The 24,267-nt window shown below is 37.8% G+C and overlaps 2 protein-coding genes across 2 annotated transcripts in view; both read right to left on the bottom strand.

Annotated features, from left to right (window-relative positions):
• Window positions 1-500: 500 nt before the first annotated feature.
• Window positions 501-23,100, bottom strand: LOC134753598 (GATA zinc finger domain-containing protein 14). Its single transcript, XM_063689522.1, has 17 exons — window positions 22,966-23,100; window positions 20,941-21,019; window positions 20,417-20,515; window positions 20,108-20,220; window positions 18,080-18,178; window positions 14,860-15,381; window positions 13,984-14,309; window positions 12,331-12,478; window positions 11,591-11,681; window positions 9,499-9,623; window positions 8,296-8,412; window positions 7,082-7,204; window positions 6,340-6,498; window positions 4,818-4,961; window positions 3,933-4,102; window positions 3,347-3,449; window positions 501-2,836 (listed from the first exon to the last, which is right to left on the bottom strand). Exons 1-17 carry the CDS (start codon window positions 23,002-23,004, stop codon window positions 2,534-2,536), a joined length of 2,760 nt encoding a protein of 919 aa, XP_063545592.1. The 5' UTR covers window positions 23,005-23,100; the 3' UTR covers window positions 501-2,533.
• LOC134753608 (putative fatty acyl-CoA reductase CG5065) overlaps window positions 11,658-24,267 on the bottom strand; it is a 416,745-nt gene continuing 404,135 nt past the window's right edge. Inside the window, exon 14 of the mRNA XM_063689544.1 lies at window positions 11,658-11,667. The gene's annotated coding sequence lies outside the window, so the exon portion shown is untranslated. The remainder of the gene's footprint in view (window positions 11,668-24,267) is intronic.

Below are 24,267 nucleotides of genomic sequence, written 5' to 3' on the forward strand. Positions count from 1 at the left end.
ATGAAGCGCTATTTCCATATAGCTTCAATTCGAAATCAACCTTAAAATAATGAATGAAATTATTTAATCCAGAAGATATTTCCATATGAGGTCAATAACAGGTCACTCACGTATTTTAAGTCGAAAAACGCTCATGTTTCACTCCGTACCGAGGAGTATCATCAGGAGCTTGCGTTTCTGCTTGTGATTTTGTGGTATGTTTCTATTTTGAGCCAATAAACGAAACGAGTTAAAAAACATTTCAAAATGTTTACTTATACTACATTTTCGAGAACTAAATGTAACGTTGCAAATATTATATGCACGTAAAGTATTCATTATTATTCACAACTACGGGACTTAATCGCGTAAAATGAGATTTAAATTTACCTCCGATGTTTCGAGGACGGCGTTGTCCCCGTGGTCTCGGAGAAGACTAGCTAAAGTTGACATCAACATTTAGGCGCAACGCCGTCCTCGAAACGTCGGAGGTAAATTTAAATCTTATTTTACACGATTAAGTCCCGTCGTTGTGAATAATAATGAGTAAAAATCGTGAAAGTTTAAATCGTATAAGTATTGTCTGGGTTATCAACATTTGTGTATACATGTTTATCGGTGTATCAACTATTTGTGACATTATCAACCAAAAGGGTACTTATTGTCGTAGTAAGGCGCTATTTCCATATAGCTTCAATTATAAATCAACCATATCGACAACCGACAATGTGGTACCTTTTGATTGAAAACTTCACATTTCTTGTGGTTATAAACTGAAATAGATATCATACACAAAATATCTTGTTGTTATTCGTTATTGTCTTTTTAACAAAATAGAAAATTAAATGTGTACAAACTATTTGTCAAAAATTTACTGAATTGCATTGTAAGGCATTTATCAGTTAGAAATGACGCATCTGTAAGAAAAATATTCCCAACCATTGTGTCACATAAGATATCGTAGTGAAAACTAGGGACTGGAAACCGGTTTTTAATTGTATGGGAAAACCGGTTAATAACCGAAATTTCATATAAATAAAAACCGGTTTGCATTCCCTTCTGAAAACTGACATACACGTCTATTGATCAGTATGGAAAGATCTGTAATTTCAACACTTTTGTTTTGTTTGTTCTTCAAGGCGCAATAATTTCACAAAGGTTGGCATTTTGACAATTCAAAACCCCGCGGCTACTTTGTTAAGAAAAATAATCGAGATCGTTGTCACAGCATAACACCCACATATTGTCAACTTAGTGCCAGTTGCACCATCCACACTTGACAGACTGATCAACGTCACCGGGCGCGCCGCGGCGGTTTACTATAAAACTTTCATAGAATAAAATTTAGCGAACTCTTTAACGATGACAAACAGTTTGGTGCAACCGACCCTAAGTAGTGTTAAATGTAAGAAAACATCGCGGCATCAATGTCGCTGAAAAAATAAAAAAAAATAACACGCGAATGCGAAGCGAAGCGATGCGGCGCGTGGTGAATCAATCCTTTGATACCTATAGAAGTGTCCTACGTGGGCGATCTCGTTGCGAACGCGAGCGCCGTGGGCCCGCCGCGCCGCGCCGCTTCGCGTTCGCGAGTTGTTCGCTTACGTAAGACGCAGCTTTAGACGGTTCTAGAACTTGGGATTTTCATTGCATTGCGATATTGTACTCTGTAGTTAGCAATGTATCGAATATTGCATGCAAGTCTTAATGGGGCTTTATGATAGTCAAATGTAAGACGATGCGAAGGTATGTTTTTTTTTTCAATATCAGTACAGTCGTGATAATGTGTAACCTTTTATGATATATTTTTGACACTTTACCGAGCGTGACCGATATTTGTCAAGGTTATGAATTACTGGCTAAATATGACGCAAATAGTTGCCAGCTACAAATGACGCATAAAATAATTACTGCTGTTGAACTCTTACACTCAACATTGCTCGCAAGTAAAGCAATGATTTCAGCTACATATGACGCTTTATCGTCTAAGATGTTGACCATTGTCTGTTATTTAAAACCGAATACTTCCTAGAATATTTTGTGTTGCAATAATAATAAAATTAAGATACTTTCACACCCATTTCTTATTTTCGTAAGTTCGCCTATTTTTCGTGGGCTTACAAGAGATGCTACTATTTTCAGTACATTACTTATCTTTTTGCGTACATGACTTAGTCTTTTATTTATTATAGATGACGAGCGCGCTAAATGTGACGCACGCTAACACCTATTATCAGCACTATTTACCTGTAGGACCTCTATATTCGTCCTAGAGACCTAGACTCCGGTAGTTCAAATTGAATGGTATCTTGTTTGCTGTTCGCGATGTGACGCGATTTTCATCGTTACTCCCATGACACAGTGTTTTCAACGTGTTTACTATGACGCATGATAAAACGTAACCATCACCAGCATAGATGTTTTAGTATTTGTTCCGGGACTGGAATTCCGTGATGGAATAGTAAATTGTTTTCCGGTGGCTTAATTATGCGCTTTCCATCTTTCTTTGTAGTGTTTTCAACGTGCTAACTATGACGCACGATAAAATGAACCATCAGCAGAGATGTTTTAACAACTGCTCCGTCACATCAGCTTTAGACAAATCAGCAAATTCAGCGCTTTTTCCTCTCTGTAGAATTTCTATAGTGGTCCTAGATTCTAGTTGTTTCAAATGGAATAGTAGTTTGTTTGGTAGTAGTGGTGTGACGGGTTTAGCGACCGTTAGAGTGGTGGTTTTGAGAGCTCTAGCGAGGGTTTTGAGGAATTTGTACCACTGGCGCTCGTTGGAGGTGGCCTCAGGGGTGTTGACGAGGAGAGACGCCTTCTCTATTAGGGCGCAGACGCAGCTTAGGGTTAGCTGAAATAAAAAAAGCAATATACAGTTACAGTACAGACAACAGGCAAAGCTTATCGCGGACAACCATTGCAAAGTAGTATGAATTGAAATCTTAAATTTTTTACAGTTTAATCATTTTAACAAACAGTGTCTAATTTGGCCAACAAGGATAGGTATATTTTATTACTTATTTTATATATAAAAAATTTCATTTCAAAGATAAACACCAAAATCCCAAATAAAATTGGCCGTTTCGTACAGCCCGCAGGGCCGCTCGGATGCCGATGTTTTATATGGAACACATTTTATTGCTAATTAGTGAAAGTTGTTTAGTATCTTTTACCTCTTAATACAGGTTTGAAAAACCGTCGGCATTATCTTTATAACACGACTACCTAGTAGAGCCTAGGCTCAAAGATTGACGCAGAGGGAAGCCTAGGCCTTATTAGGATAAAGGTCTAGTCACTTCTGGACTTAACGCTCTTTAAGAGTTACAGACTTCAACAAATGTTAATTTAAGGCGTAACTTACGGGTGTGGTGAGTGCGTAGGGCGTCCTCGCCGGGTCTAACGCTTCTGCTAGTAGTCCGCACGACTCCAAGATTGGGTTCCAGCCTGTGGCGCTTTGGATGTATCTGTTAAGAAATCAAAGGTAATTGTAAATTTTTGATACACATTTTTTTTATTCAACTAGGGAACAAATCAAATTATTTTCGGAGGACGGTCACTTTTTCTTTAGTGTATGTTGTCTATTTCAGTTTCCTTTTTTTTCCGACTTTATCTACTACTTAAACAGCCTGCTGTCCACTATGGGACATTAAATGCAGGGCGATTGTTACTCGCTAAGCTGAGCTGCTTTTATTATGGAACCAACCCAGAAATTGCGAAAAAAATTGTTTTTACACAGAAAACTTCGACATCTGACTAGCCAAAATGTATGAAAATCCAGATTTTATTTCGCGATTTTGGGATTGTAAAGTGTAAAGTAGCTCAGTTTAGCGAATAGAAACGACCGTTTGTATTTAAAGCCCCATGGTGGGAGCCACGCTGGGTTGTGTGCCGCAGGGAGTCATGTCACCAAGGTCTGAGGATGTGGACAGTAGTACTGTAGTACTCACTTCCTATAGTGAGGAGCCAGTATCGCCAAGCCTCCCCCGTCTCGCCGCGCGGCCTGGGGCAGCGCCCGCAGCGCGCGCGCCCACACGGCGCGGGCGTGCGCGTGCGCGTGCGCGTGCGCGTGCGCGTGCGCGTGCGCACCCAGCCGCGCCAGGAACCGCGCCACCAGCGCCTGAGGACAACCACACGATACAACAAACGTAGTCACCCTCAGATATATCGAAGCTGCCGAGTGCTCAAAAATATCTGAACCCGCACTCTAACTCTCTCTTTACTCTCTAACTCTAACTTTTTATAAGTATTAATGTTGAGGTTAGTTTTAATTAGTTTCCATGTTCCTACTCATATCTGTACTCCTAGCATGTAAGTGAATTGGTTTTAAACTGTAAACTTACATTGTTTCCAATAAATAATAATAAATAAATAATAATAACCCCTTGGGAAAACCCCTTTATAGAGGCGTGTTCAGATATTTGTTAACACCTTTGAACGCTCCGATGTATCTGATGGCGACTACATAACCAAGGAATGAAAGGCACTAATTTCTGCCAAGGTAGTCCGAGGCTAAAATGACGCCTTTCACCCGAGTTAAACAGTTTAAACTTTTGTCTTTGTAAATTCCTCTAGAAGGTTCATGACTGGCGGCGGCTTTTGGTTCACTGCTAGGTTCACCTGCAAGGCTCTAAGACAGAGAGAGGTTCAACTTACCCGTCCTTTTCTGACAGTGAGCATTTGCGCGAGCCTGTCGGCGTATAGTAAGCCGGCGAACATTTTGTCGACCAGCTCATGTTTGTAAACTCCTCTAGACGGTTCTTGACTGGCGGCGGCTTTTGGGTCACTGCTAGGTTCACCTGCAAGGCACTAAGACAGAGAGAGGTTCAACTCACCCGTCCTTTTCTGACAGTGAGCATTTGCGCGAGCCTATCGGCGTGTAGTAAGCCGGCGAACATTTTGTCGACCAGCTCGTCTTTGTTTTCGTCCAGAAGGTTCTTGACTGGCGGCGGCTTCTGGTTCACTGCTAGGTTCACCACCTAAAAGGCATTTTATGTAATTTTTTGTGCTTAATCTAATAATCCGAATATTGTGGCTCTAGAATACTCTAGATGAAGATCCTCATTTTTTATTTTCCATACATTTTTTGAGAAACTTTGAGAAACAAAATTGTTTATAGTGAATACGTGCCCTTTTTTTATAAATTTAATATGTCTAAGTCGCACGGAAGTTTTGTTATGGTATACAAATTTCGGTGTTAGGGGTCGATAATGAAAAAGGTTTTTTCTGTAACCTTCTAAGGCTCACGGTCCTACCTTTAGTACTTATTAAGTTGCATTTGTTTGTTTCAACCTATTTTGAAACAAAGCACATTTAACTGCATTTCCTACAATCTACAATATAAGTTCAAATTTCACTGGCATACAGTAGAATCCGCTTATAATGACATCAAAGGGAAGTGACAAACACGTCATACTAAGCGGATGTCATATACAGCATATTGGATTAACTTCTTATTTTTGTTAATTTTTCCAAATTCATCTCAAATTTGTTTGTGAGAAATTAGTTTTATTAACCTTGTACCAATTATCAGCTTTCACCGAGAATCAAAACTAAAACAACTTAAAAGCCATGCACGCTCCAAACGTCCTCGCAGGGAAAGACGTGCCAGTGCAAAAACCAGCGAATGTGTCAGTATAACCAGACATAATTTAATAAAAATTGGATTTATAGGTCATAGTAAGCGATAAGTAAGTCTAAGCGAAGTCATCTTATCCGAATTTGTCACAAAGAATTTTATATGAAAATCAAACTTCGCACAGTAATTGCGTCATAGTAAGCGGTTGGTCAGTATAAACGGAGTCATGATAAACGGATTCCACTGTATTTAAACTTTTTTTGTATGCCTGGGCCTCAGGAGGGTTAAGGCCGTTCCATCGGTTTCATCGGTTTGCCGCTGTCACTGTCACGTTCACATTTTGCAAGAAAGAACGGGAAAGATCATGCGCGCCAAGTGTCCATTTTGATCGAATTTTGTCGATTTTTATTTATTTTAAAAACGTTACCTTACAATATCGAAATTCGAAAGCTATGAACTTACTATTTAAATTATTATTGTTATTTCTTCTTTTTTTATTAAAAGTTTGATTAAAAGTCCGAGTTAGAGGTTACTTTGGGAATTAATTGTATCGAGCGAAGTGTCATAATTCGTGTATCGGAAGCTATGTTATTAAAGATAATTGAAATTGAAATTTGAATTTGAAAATCTTTATTTCAGGTCTGTCGGCCCATATTTTGTTAATATAGTCAAGAACTACATATATTTTTTCCACATCTATGAATATCAACGACTCTTAGAAAAACATGATCATAGAAGGAGATTTTTCGGCTTCTGGCTCAGGGAACCGCCTTAATTACCTGTCTCTTATCCACGCTCTCGCTCTTAGGGCTATCCTGCTTAGGCCTCCTCTGCACCGATTCAATGTTTCTCAGAAACACGTTCGAGTCTTCTTCTAGCTCGCTCTCTAGCGCTTCCTTCTGCGCTGCTTCTAGCTGCTTCTGTTTCTCTTCTCTTTCCTGCAATGGTAGAAATGCCATTTGTTAAAATAGGCTGTAAGCCAGCGGCAGATTTTTGTGATCAAGTTCTTTTTAGACCAAAGTGGTTCAGGCAGGAGTATTATAGTGAATCCTCGTAAAAGTAAGCTTCCGCTCCGTGGGTTGAGGAACGGTAGTTAGCCATAATACTATATGTACTATTGTACTTGTAATGAGGGCTATCGTTTTTTTGCTCACCAGTTGGCGCCTCTGTAGATGGTGGTCCAAAAGACTAAAGAACAGCTGTCAGTCATTGAAGTGACAAGTGACATTTGACATTTCGAACTATGAAAAAGACCACCATCTACACTACCGCCCCTAGCGGCGAATTCATACGCGTTAGCCCTCATTTCTTCCCTACTGAGATTGTATTGTACATATTACATAGATAAGAAGTTATATTGAAGTAACAGATATAAAAAATCATCTTATAAAAATAATTATGCTGTGTTGATATACTAAATTTTAAAATAACAATTCAGTTGGCCATTCTGGTTCTTTTCTCTATTAATATAAGGATAGTCACACAAATTGTGATATATATAAATGTATAAATACTAAATACCTTGAGTATGAGCGCGTTAGATATCGCCAGAGGATCGTTCAGCTCCTCAAGCCTAAGCAGTATGAGATATAGTGCCTCAATGTCCAATAGTAGTTGCTTCGTTCTGCGCATTTCTCGAGGGACCTGAAATAACATAACGTTTTTATATATTTTAGAATTACCTAGCATTTATCTGTAAACACAAATATTTGTACCTGAGTTATGGATGTTAATTATGTATTTGTCGATATAAGACTGTCCCTAAAATCAAAGTGAATTAAGAAGACATAGAGTACTCACTCCATACATCAGTTTTGTTACCAAAAAAACTATTATTTTCATAGTCAACATCTAGCGTCAAATAGCGAAACTATCAGTAGTGCTAGTGTAGTATATTTCGCTGAAAGAAGACTTTATGGTTTTTTTATTCCTTTCTTGTAAGATACCATGTTACTTAAGATGAATTCTTATTTTTGGTCCATTTTTTCGATTAGCATCATAAAAATAAGGGTGTTTTTTTTTTCACATTCGGTTCGATTCCCAGACGAAGCCGGCCAAGTGCGAGTCAGACTCGCCGTCCAAGGGTTCCGTACATTACACAATTTAGACAATGTATTTTTTATGTGAAACGTGAGTGAAATGTCTTTAAAAAAACCCGTAGGGGTCGGATCAAAAACTAAGTAATTAAGTCCGACTCACGCTTGACTGCAATTTCTAATAGGTTTTCCTGTAATCTATAGGTAAAGATCTATTTTGTGTATTTTTTTCAAAATTTTAGATCCCGTAGTTTCGGAGATATAGGGGGGGAATGGTCATTTTTTGCCTATTTTCTTGAATAACTTCTAATTTGTTTATCCTAAAATTATAAAAATATATATATGAGATTCTCACAATGAGCTCTTTCATTTGATATATAACACGATATGGTTTGAAAAACTTTATTTTTTAATTTTCTCATTAACCATCCAAAAGTGGCCCCCATGTTTAAAATTCATTTGATTATGTTACACGTCCGTCTTTGGGTCACAAACTTACATATGTATACCAAATATCAACTAAAGATTTCAACGAGAAAATAGGCTGTGACAGACGGACAGACAGACAGACAGACGCACGAGTGATCCTATAAGGGTTCCGTTTTTTTTCCTTTTGAGGTACGGAACCCTAAAAAAGTTAGTTAGAGTGGGACTAGGATTTGTTATATTTTATTAATTTATTTAGTTCCAGCCACTGACCTCGGCGGGGTTGGTGGTGCTGGCCACGCTGTTGGCCCTCGAGGGCACCGCGGAGGGCTCCGCGCCGCCGACCAACTCCACATCGATGATCTTACGCGGCGCCGTCACGCTGCCACACTACACACATAATAACACATAATATGTTAAAAAAAACAACAATAGGGTATTTGACTGTGTTTAATATAAAATATTTTACACCATGCATGAAATAAAGTACCAAAATATTAATAGAGAAACGTAGACAGCAGTTATTTTTAGCAAAGATAGATATAACTCCGTAATAGATGGATACAGTCTAAGGAAAAAACGTGCCTCGAAAATCACGGAAATTTGATTCTCGATCAGATGGCGCCACTAGTTTTGGCCTACACTCGTATAGAGGGCGTTGACTGTTTCGTTTGTTATTTATAATTTTAACGCATACCAGTGAAAGAACATGGGTCAAAATCATATAAAAATAATTAATGCAAATAAAAAAATCATTTATCCATATTAAAATACATTTTATCGTATTTTTATAAATCTTCATTTTTAGTTTTAAAGTGTGTCAACAGATGGCAGTGAATTTACTGGGGTTACAAAATTTACTATGACAGTACCGCTCTAGTATAAGTTACTCTATGTTTTTAGACATAATTTCTATTTTAAAACCCTATAAAACTATAAAGAGTAGGTAATTTGATTGTGACGTCACATGCTAGTGTTTCATATAAATTCCATAGTTGCAAAATCGTTTTGACAGTTCGAAAAAAGAAACCGATTTGACCAGTAGTCAAATACCCTATACGAAACAAACGGTCATACAAAAAATATTGCTACAGTAATTGCTTAATGACGACCAGTCTGGCCTAGTGGGTAGTGACCCTGCCTGTGAAGCCGATGGTCCTGGGTTCGAATCCCGGTAAGGGCATTTATTTACGAGCACAGATATTTGTTCCCGAGTCATGGGTGTTGTCTATGTATTTAAATATTAATATATTATATATATCGTTATCTGAGTACCCATAACACAAGCCTAGTTGGGCTTACCGTGGGACTTAGTCAATCTGTGTAAGAATGTCCTATAATATTCATTTATAATTAGATAGAATTAGATAAATGACGTCACGATATCTCATGTAAGCGCTATGAGCGTGAATCGGTCCGATCGTGAGTGTACTGTGAGCGCTGTGAGCGTAATTCGGAACATAGCCCTATAGTTACCTGTAGCTTTCCTAGCGAGTTCTCAAACTGTGTAGGCACATAGGCGCGTTGGGGCGCGTCCTCACTTGTAGAGTTGTGTCGGTTGGAGTTGTGGCGCTCGCGTACGTGGGTCTCTTGTTTTACACCTGAGAAATATATTCTTGACTTTTGTATATCTTTAAGACAATGATACTTATACATATACATACATACATTAAATTTGATCCTCAAAACAAACCTGATCAACTTTTCTTATGTGATTTGTTTGATATGTTACATTACATTTTTATATTATATCTTTGTCTTATGTTTGTATACAACTTAGTTTTAGATTAATTAAGGTTTTTTAAAAATGCTGCCACGCCCTAGTAGGGTCCATGTATGTACTGTCTAATAAATGAACCAACACCTTGTAATACCATGGTTGCAATAAATGATTATGATTATATGATCAATGTGGAGAAGACCGGCATATAAAATGTACAGGGTAAGAGCGACATAGGGCAAGAACTCTCGTATTTGAATACAAGAGACCATAGGTACCAATTCTTGGGAGTAGTTGTCAAGGGAACCCCAGGCTTGAGCCGTGGCTAAAATGCCGGGATAACGCGAGGAAGATGATGATGAGGTGATAGCAAAATTATTTCCACCTTGGGCGTTAACACTTGAAATACTTGAATCCCTCACTACGCTCAGCATTCAATGTACTCCCACGCCGTAAATATGTCATTTAGCTCCCTTGTGACTCAATCTAGTTTTTTCTACATATGATTTATGACAAAGAAAAATGTATGATAGGGATGACTGTAATAAAAACGGTTTTATTGTGTAAATGCTATACTTTTGACCTGTGACGGTTCTGTGTTTGTGTAAAAGGTGTTAAGGAACTCGGAACATTAAATTTAAGAACCAACGAGAGCGGGGGCTCTGCCCCTTGCCCCATTGAAGCCGGCTTCGAGGCGGTTAGCAACAGGTAATTACCGTGTTATTTGTTTGTGTAGTTGATGATGTGTATTTGCCTGAACATGGGGTTTATGAGAGTATGTATGTATGTATGTATGTATGTAAACACTTTATTGTACATAAGACAGATTACAAACACAATAAAAGAACATAAATATATACAATGTACAAAGGCGGACTTATCCCTATAAGGGATCTCTTCCAGTCAACCTTTGAGCAATTGAGAATGAAACAATAAACAGATCAAGATAGACAAACGAACACTATGAACAGAAAGTAAATTATGGTTCAATTATTACAAACGTAAATTATTAAAACCTGTAATCTAGAATATAAAATAAACATATATATACATATATATACAATACATATCCATATAAACACAAATATATACCCATATATATATATATATATATTATCACAACTAAATAAATAATCTTAGTACTCAACTAAGTACAACACAAGTCATCAGAGTATAGTTATTAACACATACATAAATTAAATTTGATCCTCAAAACAAACCTGATCAACTTTTCTTATGTGATATTGTCTTCGGTTACCGCGATAGTTACTCATGAAATAGTTTTATTTTCTTATGTGATTTGTTTGATATGTTACATTACATTTTTATATTATATCTTTGTCTTATGTTTGTATACAACTTAGTTTTAAATTAATTAAGGTTTTTTAAAAATGCTGCCACGCCCTAGTAGGGTCCATGTATGTACTGTCTAATAAATGAACCAACACCTTGTAATACCATGGTTGCAATAAATGATTATGATTATATGATCAATGTGGAGAAGACCGGCATATAAAATGTACAGGGTAAGAGCGACATAGGGCAAGAACTCTCGTATTTGAATACAAGAGACCATAGGTACCAATTCTTGGGAGTAGTTGTCAAGGGAACCCCAGGCTTGAGCCGTGGCTAAAATGCCGGGATAACGCGAGGAAGATGATGATGAGGTGATAGCAAAATTATTTCCACCTTGGGCGTTAACACTTGAAATACTTGAATCCCTCACTACGCTCAGCATTCAATGTACTCCCACGCCGTAAATATGTCATTTAGCTCCCTTGTGACTCAATCTAGTATTTTCTACATATGATTTATGACAAATAAAAATGTATGATAGGGATGACTCACCACCGCTGTAGAATGGATGGTTCTGCTGATTCGCCTTGTGCGCTTCTTTCACTCCTTCTTTCTCTTTCTGCGACTGTCTCTCTAAGAACACCTGAAATAACAAAATATAGGTAAGAACCAGGAAAATATTATAATTTATCCACATCAGATACCCGTTTATTATGCATATACAATGAAATAAGTTTATTATGACGCCGCTTATACTGACCAACCGCTTACTATGACGCAATTACTTCCCTAAGTTTGGTTGTCATATAAAATTATTTGTAACAAATTTGGATAAAACGACTTCGCTTATAGAACAAAATATATAATAGTACTAGGTACAAAGATTTACTCCCTAACAAAACACGTCTACTACGCGCAAGGCGGCGCAAGCGCGTGTAGGCGTGCGTTCCGTTGCGGTGCGCGGCAATTACTATGCAAAAACCTCAAAATTGAGGAGGAAGGTACTTGTAGCGACGCGACGAAATCGCGGAGTGAGACACGCCTGCTTATAGTGACATATCGCTTACTATGACCTACAAATCCTATTTATATGAAATTATGACACATTCGCTGGTTATAATGGCCATCTACACGTCTTTACCCGCGAGGACGTTTGGTGCGTCCGACTTAAGCCGCGGCCGACAAGAGGAGTTGGAGCTACTAAAAGTCAGCTACCCCCACAGAGTAGATATTTTCTATTTTTTTTATCAGGTGGCCTTCATGCAGCCAGCCACCGGACACTCATCACTCACCGTATAATAGAAGTCGTGGATGTAAGGCGTCCCAGTGTTTAGCTGAAGCATCTGAATGTTGATGAGCCACTGTTTTTCGCGTTGCGTCATAAGACCGCTATACTCGTCGGTGTCGCTTAATACGGTCACGTCGTCGCCGTTCATATGCCTGAAAAGTGGTACGTTGTTAACGATCCATCTAATATACAGGGTGGCCCAAAAATACGTTTACAAGGTTTTTTCAATTTATTTTATTAAGTAGTTACGTAACTAGTAAAAATTAAGTTAAAAATTAAAACTACAGTCTTTTTGAAAGCATACAAGCTACCGTACGGTATTAATTAATTGGGGTATTTTCTATGAAAAGGGACCTTATTGTCGATGGCGCTTACGCCGCACAGCGTCGCAGAGCCGCGCATCGTTTATAATGGCGTAAGCGCCATCGACAATAAGGTCCCTTTTTATAGAAAATACCACAATTAGCTGTGGTTGAAAAAATACTTTATAAACTTTAGCGGTCCCCCGACGCGACGACGCTTGGAAAATAAAAATATTTGAACTTACATAATATATGTGACGACAATAATTAAAATATTATTTAAAATATTATTTGTTAGTTTTAAATTTATTTTTGACTGCGCATAATGAATTACTATTAATTTTTAAGCTTAATTTTAGTATTTTTTTTTTTTTAATCAGAATTTAATCAATCTATTATTTTTAGTACCAGTATCCATTATTATAATCAATCTATTAAATTTAAATGTCAAGATTTATTTATTATTAATTTTAACATAATTTTAATTTTAATAATTTTAATTTTATAATTTTATTTTAATTCTTATTATAATTGCAACTGTTGTCTTATTGTGTTATGCTTATTATGTATATGGACCAATGTTGTCTGCAATAAATGATAAATAATAATTTAAGTTTTTTTGTGTCGGGGCGTTTTTAAAATTTTTAGATTTTACTTTTATGTGCAATTTTTACTACTAAAGCAAATATTGTAAATACTAAAGCAAATATTGCAAATATTGTAAATAGTAAATACTCTCTTTAATATCTGCAAAGGTCACTTTAACAGTATAGACCTGCTGGAGCTCATACGGTTCAGTCCCAGCTCGATGCGGCTCGCGCTCTAATGCTTTGTTCTCGGTTTCCACCGCCTCTAGTAACGCCGGTTTGCGAGCCCCCTTACGTCGTATTTGTAACACTTACAATAAAGAATTTACTTCCATCGATATATTCAATGTCAATATTCAATATTCTCAACGGCCAACATAGTGTTCGTCAGTAATGTGTCGTCATCATTGCTATAGTATCGCTTATTTATTAGTATCGCTACTGTCATTGTACTTAATTGCACTTAATGTTACATATATTGCTTTGATTGGTTGTCAGTATGTCCAAGTTTTTGGTAGTTTTCTTTTCTTTTCTCTTTCATTTTAATTGTAGTACCTAATTACAGTACACATACGCATGGTCTGGAACACTTGGTAAACTTGTATGTAAACATTCCTGTTAGTTAAGTCCGTTTATTTTAAGTATGTTTTAGTGAGAGCGTTTAAGGAAGTAAGTGTCATCTCAATCATATATGTACCTAACAATGTAACCTATTATCCTGTCGCATACCTCTGTTGTTTCACCAATAAATAAAATAAAATTACTCACCTATGATTATTATTGAACGTCCCATTCGGCCTCTGACCAAACGCCATATTATTAGGAAACTGCCCAAAGCCCCTGTTCAGCATCGGGTGATGGCTGGCGTTGTGATAACTATTATTGTACTGCAACATTGGGTGCGTATTCTGTATCAACTGAACCAGGTTCTGCGATGTCATATTTTGAGTCGGAGCGGTTTTCGAGTTGTTGTAGACGCGACTCTTCTGCAGTTTCGGTGGAGTTTTGCCGTTTTTAGGCGGGGATAGGTTCGGCTGGCTCTTTTGTGGGTGCATCTGCATCATTGGTTCGGGGTTTGACGGGATGGATGGGCCCTGTAAATGAGAAAATAATTAGTGTCAATGTCGGGTGAAAAATTTGTATGTGCAGATGTAGTGCATAATCCTTTTTCATTTCTCATGCTCTGAAAGAGGGTCGGCCTTCCAAACCGTCAACGCCATCGAGCCGAGAATAGGCCCAAGGTTGGTATTGGTGGTAGCGCCATCTGTGCGAGAATCAAATTTTCTTGATTTCCGATGCACGTTTTTTCCTTATACGGACTTACATAGGTTGGTGGTAATTTAACACGTTCGCTGTCCGTGCTCCTATATGGGTCACGGCTCACGCCAAATATATTATTCTTATGCATATTTTAGTTTTGTATTTTTAATATGGATAGTTAAGGCCAGGAGGATATAACCAAACGGAGCCGCCACGTCTGTAATTTGCTGTACAAAAAAGTCTGGCAATCAGATAAACGTCAGTCCATACATTGCGTATGACAATTGGCCGACTATTTTCGACAGAGGGGAACGCCTGTTAATGGCTACTCCGTTTGGTTATATCCTCCTAGAGTTAAGGGGTTAAAGCGTAACGAATACTTACACGAAAATTATGATTAAACTGCCCAACATTCGGATTAAAATTCTGCCTCGGCATTCCCATCCCAGGAGGAGGCATCATCCTGGGCATCATGTGCGGAAACTGATTCATGCCGGGCTGATTCATATTCGGAAACTGGTTGCCATTCGGCATCATCTGATTCTGACCCATGTTCATGTTCGGGCCCATATTGACTTGATTAGGCATCTGGTTCATATGCATGTTCGGATGCATGTTGTTCTGCATGTTGTTTTGGTAGTGGTTGGCGTTTTGCATGAACTGGTTGACGCTTTGGCCCATCTGGTTGACGTTTTGGCCCATCTGGTTGACGTTTTGGCCCATCTGGTTGATGTTTTGACCCATCTGGTTGACGTTTTGGCCCATCTGGTTGGGCATGTTGTTCATGTTGTTGGGGTGGCCCATGGGCATCATGTTGTTCATGGGCATGTTCTGTGGGGCGAAGGGGAGCGGCACGGGGGCCTGGAGGCCCGGGGGTCGCTGCAGGATGACTGGAGGGAATCGCGGCTAAAAAATATATATATTAGTATTATATACGCGGTCAATCTTAAATTTTTAAGGTTATACCTATTGTTGTTATTCCATGATAAAGCATAGTTAAACATCTTAGCGTTCTTAGACCCACTTTACAGATTCAATTCAGATTCAATAGTAGATTTTCGCCTATTTATTTATTTATTTAAACTTTATTGCACACAATATACAATATACACAACAATGTACAACAGGCGGACTTAATGCCAAATGGCATTCTCTACCAGTCAATCATAGGGCCAAATAGAGACACTTACAATTGGTGCAGAGAACAGGGACCGGCCCGCTATCCCTTATAGGGGTTTTATAAGGGTATTGCATAAGGCTTAACTCACCATACCCTTTGCCAGACGAAACCCTTTGTTTTGGTTTTAAAAACCCTTATATAAAGCTACCACATTTGAGTAATCGGTAGCCCAAATACCCTTACAAAACCCTTATCATCCGCTCACCAACACCTTGCATATTGCTTATAAGGGTTAGCCTTATAAAGGGCTTCCCTTTTAGCATATATGCGTGCTAATTTAAGTCGTCTACCTTGTTCATAAAGCACACATTACTTCGAATCCGAGCGATCGTCAGCGGCGACGGCGGCGTTCTTTGACTAGGCACGTATTTTCTTTCCTTTTCATACACTACCGTAGATATATACTAATTCTGTCTCTTTCACGCAAAGGGAAGCCTTTATAAAAAGCGCTTAAAGATAAGGGTAACCCTTATTAAGAGCTAGCCTTATTTTTGGTTAGCTTTTCGGTAAGGGTTAGTCAAAGGTAAGGGTATGAATGGGCTTGCAGTTCAAAAGGGAAAGTCTTTCAATGTATTAGCCATGTTTAAGTGTCACCCATTGAAAGGGTTTTATCGCGGAAAGGGTTGTCCGGTCCCTGGCAGAGAACGGTGAGAGGTGGGTTATTTAATCAATCAATCAATATCATTTATTTGCAATTTTTTTACTTAAATAACTCCCAAGTTATTAAATTCACAATTATAAAAAAACCGGCCAAGTGCGAGTCGGACTCGCGCACGAAGGGTTCCGTGCCATTACGCTAAAAATGGCAAAAAAATCACGTTTGTTATAAGGGAGCCCCACTCTAATATTAATTTTATTGTTTTTAGTATTTGCTGTTATAGCTGCAACATAAATACATCATCTGTGAAAATTTCAACTGTCTAGCTATCACGGTTCAGGATATGTGACGTTTTCATGAATCTAGTATAACTGGATCGGTCATGAGGAGTGGGGGAAAATGACCGAACGGGATAGTCTTATGTATCTTTCAGTAGGAGTAGCAGAGAAAGCGCTGTTATTGTTTGTCCTTGTCATAGTTTCACTTTTCCACCGCTGCCACAACCGAGGTTGTGGCAAACAAATAAGTACGTGACATGTCATGTTTGTTCGTTGCTTGTTTAATTATCGTTGTTTTGTATGAAATTGTGCTTTCTCTTATAAAATATAGTGATGGTTAGCGTTTTGAATGCTTGAACTTTAATAAAATACTGGTGAATTGTTCTGTAATCGGCTGTAATAGCCGCTCTGAGCAAAAATATGAGATCATAACCTTTCACACGTAAGTACGGTATTTTACACCTTCCTCTTAACGCAATATGTGAGAATAACATCGTAAAATTACGTTACACTCAAAGCAATGTAGAATCAAACGATTTCAATAAAAATATCACAATTATTTACGCAAATTAACAAAACATTATTTGTAAAATTATCCGCCCAAATTACGTAGGTAGGTAGGCGTCTGAGGTCAGCCATTTTTAAACTTCTTCTTAATTTAGCTGCATAACAATCATGTTAGGGATACCAGATGAAAATATCATAATTTTATGGGTAATTTTGACCTCGAAGTTTTTTCGTACTTCTAATTTCAAAAAATAAATAAACAAATGTTGTGAAGATTAAATGTGGTGTACATTAATTGGTGTGATTGCGATTTGTGATTTCTTTAAATTAAAACCCATAATACATTTTATTTTACGTTTTATTTACTAAACATGTTTAATTTTGTACCACCTGCGCGAATTATAGGAGGTATTTCATTGTTCATACGCCTAAAAAGAACGGCCCATTGACATTTTATTCAACAATTTTAATACCGTCAAACTTTGCCTCCAGGGTAATCGCCCCAACGTGATATCAAATATTGAGGTAATTTTTACCAATATGGTATCCCCACGTTTATGACGTCATCTATGTCTATCCCTTACGGGCGCACGCGTATAGCTGGTCTATGTAATGCTAGGTCTATGGACGTTTTCAACCAAAAGGTACCACATTGTCGCTTGTCGATAAGGTTGATTTCTAATTGAAGCTATATGGAAATAGCGCCTTACTGACAAGCGACAATAAGTACCCTTTTGGTTGAGAATGGCACATATACAGCCTGGTGACAGACGGACAGCGGAGTCTTAGTAATAGGGTCCCGTTTTTACCCTTTGGGTACGGAACCCTAAAAACAATGAAATTAAATCGCGGAAGACCTGTTCGTGTAATTAAACATGTGCCATTTTCAACCAAAAGGGTACTTATTGTCGCTTGTCAGTAAGGCGCTATTTCCATATAGCTTCAATTAGAAATCAACATTATCAACAAGCGACAATGTGGTACCTTTTAGTTGAAAATGTCACATATGTGTTCAAAACGCGAGATTTTAGTGTTATATACCTGGAAGTAATTCTGAGAGGGTGGAAATGGCGCCTGTTTCTGCCGCAGCTGCCGCTCGATCTCCTCCACCGTGCACAGATTCTTGAGGACCGATGCCGGCTATACAGAAATACAGACTTTATTGGTAAATATAAACATAGTACAGTCGCCATCAGATATATCGGAGCGGCCGAGGTGCTCACAAATATCTGAACACGCCTCTATTGTCAGGGCGTTAGAGTGCGTGTTTATATATTTGTGAGCACCTCGGCCGCTCCGATATATCTGATGGCGACTGTACATTTTACACGTCATAAATTTAACACTATTGAGTACTTAAATATGACCTTATCATTAGATATAAGTTACAAACAAGTAACATTATTAGTAGGTAGGTAGGTACTAGAACCTGTTTTCGAACGGTGCTGGATCAATTACTTACCGGCGCACTCGTAAAGTCAGCAATACGATAGTATGCCTGATCTATTAGAAATGATTTAAGTTTCTTTTTGTATATCGCATCGCTAGTCGAGTCTTTAATGACATTTGGTACGGAGTTGTAGGCAATCGGTCCCATGACGTCGAGCGATTGTCGATGCTTTGAGATTTGCAACCGTGGTCGCCTTCGCGTCGACGTGTCACAAATTTTAGCGCTAGATTTAATTTAATTTTAGCGCTGGAAACATTACACATCTTAAGATCTGGTTTCCTATGAAAGCGGTGACGTCATATACAGCGGCCGTAATACCGCGGTGAATGACGTCACTACAACGTTGTCTATGTCAAAGATAGATATAACTCCGTAATAGATGGATACAGTCTAAGGAAAAAACGTGCCTCGAAAATCTCGAAAATTTGATTCTCGATCAGAGGGCGCCACTAGTTTTGGCCTACACTCGTATAGAGGGCGTTGACGGTTTCGTTTGTTATTTATAATTTTAACGCATATCAGTGAAAGAACATGGGTTAAAATCATAAAAATAATTAATGCAAATAAAAAAAATCATTTATCCATATTTAAATACATTTTATCGTATTTTTATAAATATTTATTTTTAGTTTTAAAGTGTGTCGACAGATGGCAGTGAATTTACTGGGGTTACAAAATGTACTATGACAGTACCGCTCTAGTATAAGTTACTCTATGTCTATGTAAACAAAATGGCGGTTCCCTAGAGGGCGGCGATTGACACCGTAACGTCAAAAAGCTGTGCCGCCATTTGCATGACGGCCGTATTGACGGTGTCGATAGTTTCCTGAGCGTTTTATTTGCGTTTAAATCCCAAATGTACCTTCTGTACCACGAGATTTGAATAAATGATCTTCCCGCACTACGATTATTTTCTTCTTCTGATGATAGTTCATCCTCCAAGTAAAACATCCATAGAAAACATCCATGACTCAGGAACAAATGTCTGTGCTCATCACACAAATAAATGCCCTTACCGGGATTTAAACCCAGGACCATCGGCTTCACAGGCAGGGTCACTACCCACTAGGCCAGACCGACCGTCGTTAGTAAACCTAATATGTGACATTTTTAATCAAAAGGTACCACATTGTTGCTTACCATAAGCAAAGATAGATATAACTCCGTAATAGATAGATACAGTCTAAGGAAAAAACGTGCCTCGAAAATCAAGAAAATTTGATTCTCGTTCAGAGGGCGCTACTAGTTTTGGCCTACAGTCGTATAGATGGCGTTGACGGTTTCGTTTGTTATTTAACAATTTTAACGCATATCAGTGAAAGAACATAGGTCAAAATCATAAAAATAATTAATGCAAATAAAAAAAATCATTTATCTATATTTAAATACATTCTATCGTATTTTTATAAATCTTCATTTTTAGTTTTAAAGTGTGTCGGCAGATGGAGGTGAATTTACTGGGGTTACAAAATTTACTATGACAGTAACACTCTAGTATAAGTTACTCTATGCCATAAGGATGAAATTGGATTGTATCTTTATACGAATAACCTGTCAGAGCGTCCTTATGGCAAGCGACAATGTGGTACCTTTTGGTTGAAAACGTCACATATGCTTACCGTCTGCGTTTGCGGCGGTTGGTATTGAAAAGGCGCATCGTGACGCCACACGGTCGAGCCGAGCGCTGAGGTGTGCTCGCTCTCATCAAGCACTAGCTGGGATAGTGACGCTTCTGAAAACGGTAACAATAGTTCATTATAATTTTAATTTAATTACTTATATAACAATTCAAGTCTTGGAGACCCTTTACACCTAAGGATAATTCGATGATCGTTTTTTTTAATTATATATATTTTATCTCTGACACCTAGAGACTTTTACATTTTACATAAGGCAAGTTGTAATGTTGTGTATAAAATAGTGCTTACCCAGTTGCATATTGGCATCGTCCAAGGTGCTGTGGTGGCGGCGGCTGCTCTCGATCTGAGAAGCCATCTGCTCGTGCTCCTCGAAATCGAAGCCGTCCGCTGTGGAAATAAAATACACATTTATTGGTTGAAAAAACATAAAGACTATGAATCTTTGTTTCAAAGGGTCAGCAAAGTATAGAACGGGCAATTGATATAGAGTATAGCCTCGTAAGACCCACCATATAAAGTTTTTCAATTTTTAACTTGAACCTTATTCTATAAGAAAATTGGAACGAATTTCGTTTGTTTTACAACACAGTGAAACAAAAGAAATGCTACTCTATTTGTTTTATGAAAAGGTTCAAATTAGATTGCAATGAATATGTACATTTGAATGTACATTTAGACTCACGAGGTTATACATTAAGGATATGATAAATATTGCCAGTCACAGGTCCGGATTTGAACCTGGGACTTCCTGTTTCGTGCGTAGGATCACTACCGAGTAGTCTGTAATTGGGTAAAAATATAAAGAGACTTACCCTGCCCAAAGGTCTCATCATTGAGAGCGTCATATTCATCTTCTGACGGCTCGCCGGCTCCTTCATCGTCATTTAAGTTCTGAAAAAAAAAAACAAATTGTTGGAATGAGGGCTATCGTTTTTTTGCTCACCAGTTGGCGCCTCTGTTTTTTTTTTTTTGCTATCTGGCTTTTACTCCCCGCAATTTTGCACGGGGTGAATTTGCCAATGTCGGTTTTTGACTTTCACACGTGAGGAGAATGTTCGGTAGTCTGGGAGGTGTGGTTGGGAAAACCTAAAAACGAATAATGAATCTCTGTTGATGGTGGTCCAAAAGACTAAAGAACAGCTGTCAATCATTGAAGTGACAAGTGACATTTGACATTTTGAACTATGGAAAAGACCAGGCACTTACAACCCCTCTGGTGTTGCGGGTGTCCGTGGGCGGCGGTAATCGCTTTCCATCAGGTGATCCGTCTGCTCGTTTGCCTCCTATTTCATAAAAAAAAAAAAAAAAAACCACTACACTAGCGCCCCTAGCGGCGAATTCATACGCGTTAGCCCTCATTGGAATTGTTTTGATTATATTTATGATGTAATAATGTTTACTAATTTATTTATTTAAGTTTGACATTACATTAGTTTTATTTCTTATCTCTTTTATATTTTGCACTGACATTTGTTTTTATTATTATAATTTTTTAAACTATAAATAATAAATTAACCGCGCAAGCACAAATCATGTGTTTCAGATTGGGAAAAATGGTTTTCTGTTTCTGGCTGTCCCGCTGTTCACCTCTAAACAGTCTCGTATCTTTTTGTGAAATTTTGTAAGCAGGACCAATAATTATATGGATTTTTTTGTAAATTATTGAAATGGCTGAGTCAGAAAACCCACGAGAATACTCAGTCAATAAATTGTAAAAATACTGGTTGCTGCCATTTGCAGTCAGAGAATCTGGTGGGGCTCTTTCCCAGTGAACATCCCGTTTTTAATAATTGTAAGTATGTTTCGAACGATTGTTCACGCTATACCCCTACCTAGTTCTACCTACAAACAAAAGGTCACCACAGTTGCTAACCATATGTAGATGTAAACAAAAGATAAGAAAGTAAAGCTCTTTGTCCTTTGACGACCGACTGGTCGCAATATCTGCATGGGATTTCTAAGAACGTTTTACAAATGGTTCATTAAAAACCATCGCTACACCCGAAATCGCTATATCCACATGAATCTTGTACTAATGTATGGTTTAAATTCATGTGACTTGAATTTTACGTTGCTATAGCTGAATGGTCGCTACAACCAAGGTCATAATAAATGAAAACCACTGTATATGAAAATTTGAAATCAAATAATTTACACAACACTGTCATTCAAAACAACACAGAACTGATGTATACCAGCGAAGAGGTTATGAGTCCTTCCGATATTACAATATGAAAATGTTAGCATCTACTAAAAACAATCCTTAAAAAACAAGATATATCATTGGCTGATACTGTATTTATGTAAGCAGTATGGAAATAGCTCCAGGATATACTTACAGCAACAAGGTATATATTATTATGCGTTTCATAATGATGAAATCATCTTTCAAATATAATTCATCTTATAGCATTAAGATCACTCATAAGAATCACATAAAGATAAGTAACAATGTTCGTAGATGTTTATAAAGATTTCAAGGATGAAAGAGGAGCGGAGACATTCGAAACCTACATACATGATAAATATGTTTGCAGCTTGGATGTAAACAAGTAACAGAATGAAGGCACTTGGTACATATATGTTATACACGACACAGCATTTAAGTATTTTGCCATGGAAAACTTTGATATTATGGAGCAAAAAGTTATAGGTCGCGATAAAAAGGCTGTAATACCAATAAATCACGCATAGAAAGGTGAGAAAGTTAAGAAAACTGGCTCGAATTGAGTCATAACTTTGCAATATAGCACGCTGGCACGACCACTATGTAAGAGTTAAGGCTTATCCCTCGCTAATTTTGCTTTTGAAATGAAAAGAAAACTCAACAAGCTTACCGATGACGAAGTATTGAACCCGAAGAAATTATCTGCCATTGGATTTTCTCATATATCATGGACAAAAATGACATGACTTGTCACACAAATAACGTTGCAACGGCGATGGCGGCGGCCATTGTAGCTGGGTTGCCAGTTGCAATTGTCAAGTAAAAATTCTACTATAGTTTGTCACAGGACTGTCTCATTTCAAACATAGACAGAGAGAATCATACTATAGTTGGTCAAGCAAATCTTGTCAGTAAATAGGAACAAAGAAAACTATACTCATCGTTTTCTTTTGGGTGCTAGTACTTATTTCTTTTTAGCCTTGTTTATATTTGTGTATATCGTCTTCTGTGACTTGTATCTTGTATAACAGTCTGACCTAGAACTCTTTCGCATAACGGACTTGCCAGTATATATTATACTACTCTTTGGTTTTATGTCTCGTCTACCCACGTACCTCCATAGATGCGCTCTAGTTTTTTTCAGATGCCCAAAGAGCATATAATCACTACAGATGCCTTTGGCGGAATCTAATAAATTGATCTTTGCAGAGTGCCATCGAACATGTTTTTAGTAAACAAAATTTTAATTACGCCAATACATTTTCAAAATTTGATTTATTTTTTTCATAGCTAGTTGAACACTATTAACATTTTAAACCTCCAGGTTTTGTAATATTAGAAGTCTAATTTCCCTATTTGAATCTACTCGAGTTTAATGCTTGCTCCATTTTTAAGGTTCCGTACCCAAAGGGTAAAAACGGTACCCTATTACTAAGACTCCGCTGTCCGTCTGTCTGTCTGTCACCAGGCTGTATCTCATGAACCGTGATAGCTAGACAGTTGAAATTTTCACAGATGATGTATTTCTGTTGCCGCTATAACAACAAATACTAAAAACAGAATAATATAAAAATTTAATTTTTTTTTTCCGTAATGGTACGGAACCCTTCGTGCGCGAGTCCGACTTGCACTTGGCCGGTTTTATTAATCAGCTACCCTAATCCCTAAAGCTAACCCTATCAGGAACCCTAAAAACTAATAGGTATTTCAATAAAACAACCAACAACAAAATACTTTCATTTATTGTCATTCACTTATATAACGTAAATGAACATGAATATTAAACATAATTTTACATTTTGAAGTCTTAGAAAAATCTTAACACTAAAACTGCCCCTAGCTTTCACTGATGACATATGACTGACATGGATCAATACGTCCGTGCATTAGGGCTCTACACGATGGCCCAGCGTAGGTCAGTCCAAGGGACGCATTTATGCGTTAGAGGGAGCAAGTGATATTGCTCTCCACC

Source organism: Cydia strobilella, chromosome 27, assembly GCF_947568885.1.
Source record: "Cydia strobilella chromosome 27, ilCydStro3.1, whole genome shotgun sequence".
Taxonomy (NCBI): domain Eukaryota; kingdom Metazoa; phylum Arthropoda; class Insecta; order Lepidoptera; family Tortricidae; genus Cydia; species Cydia strobilella.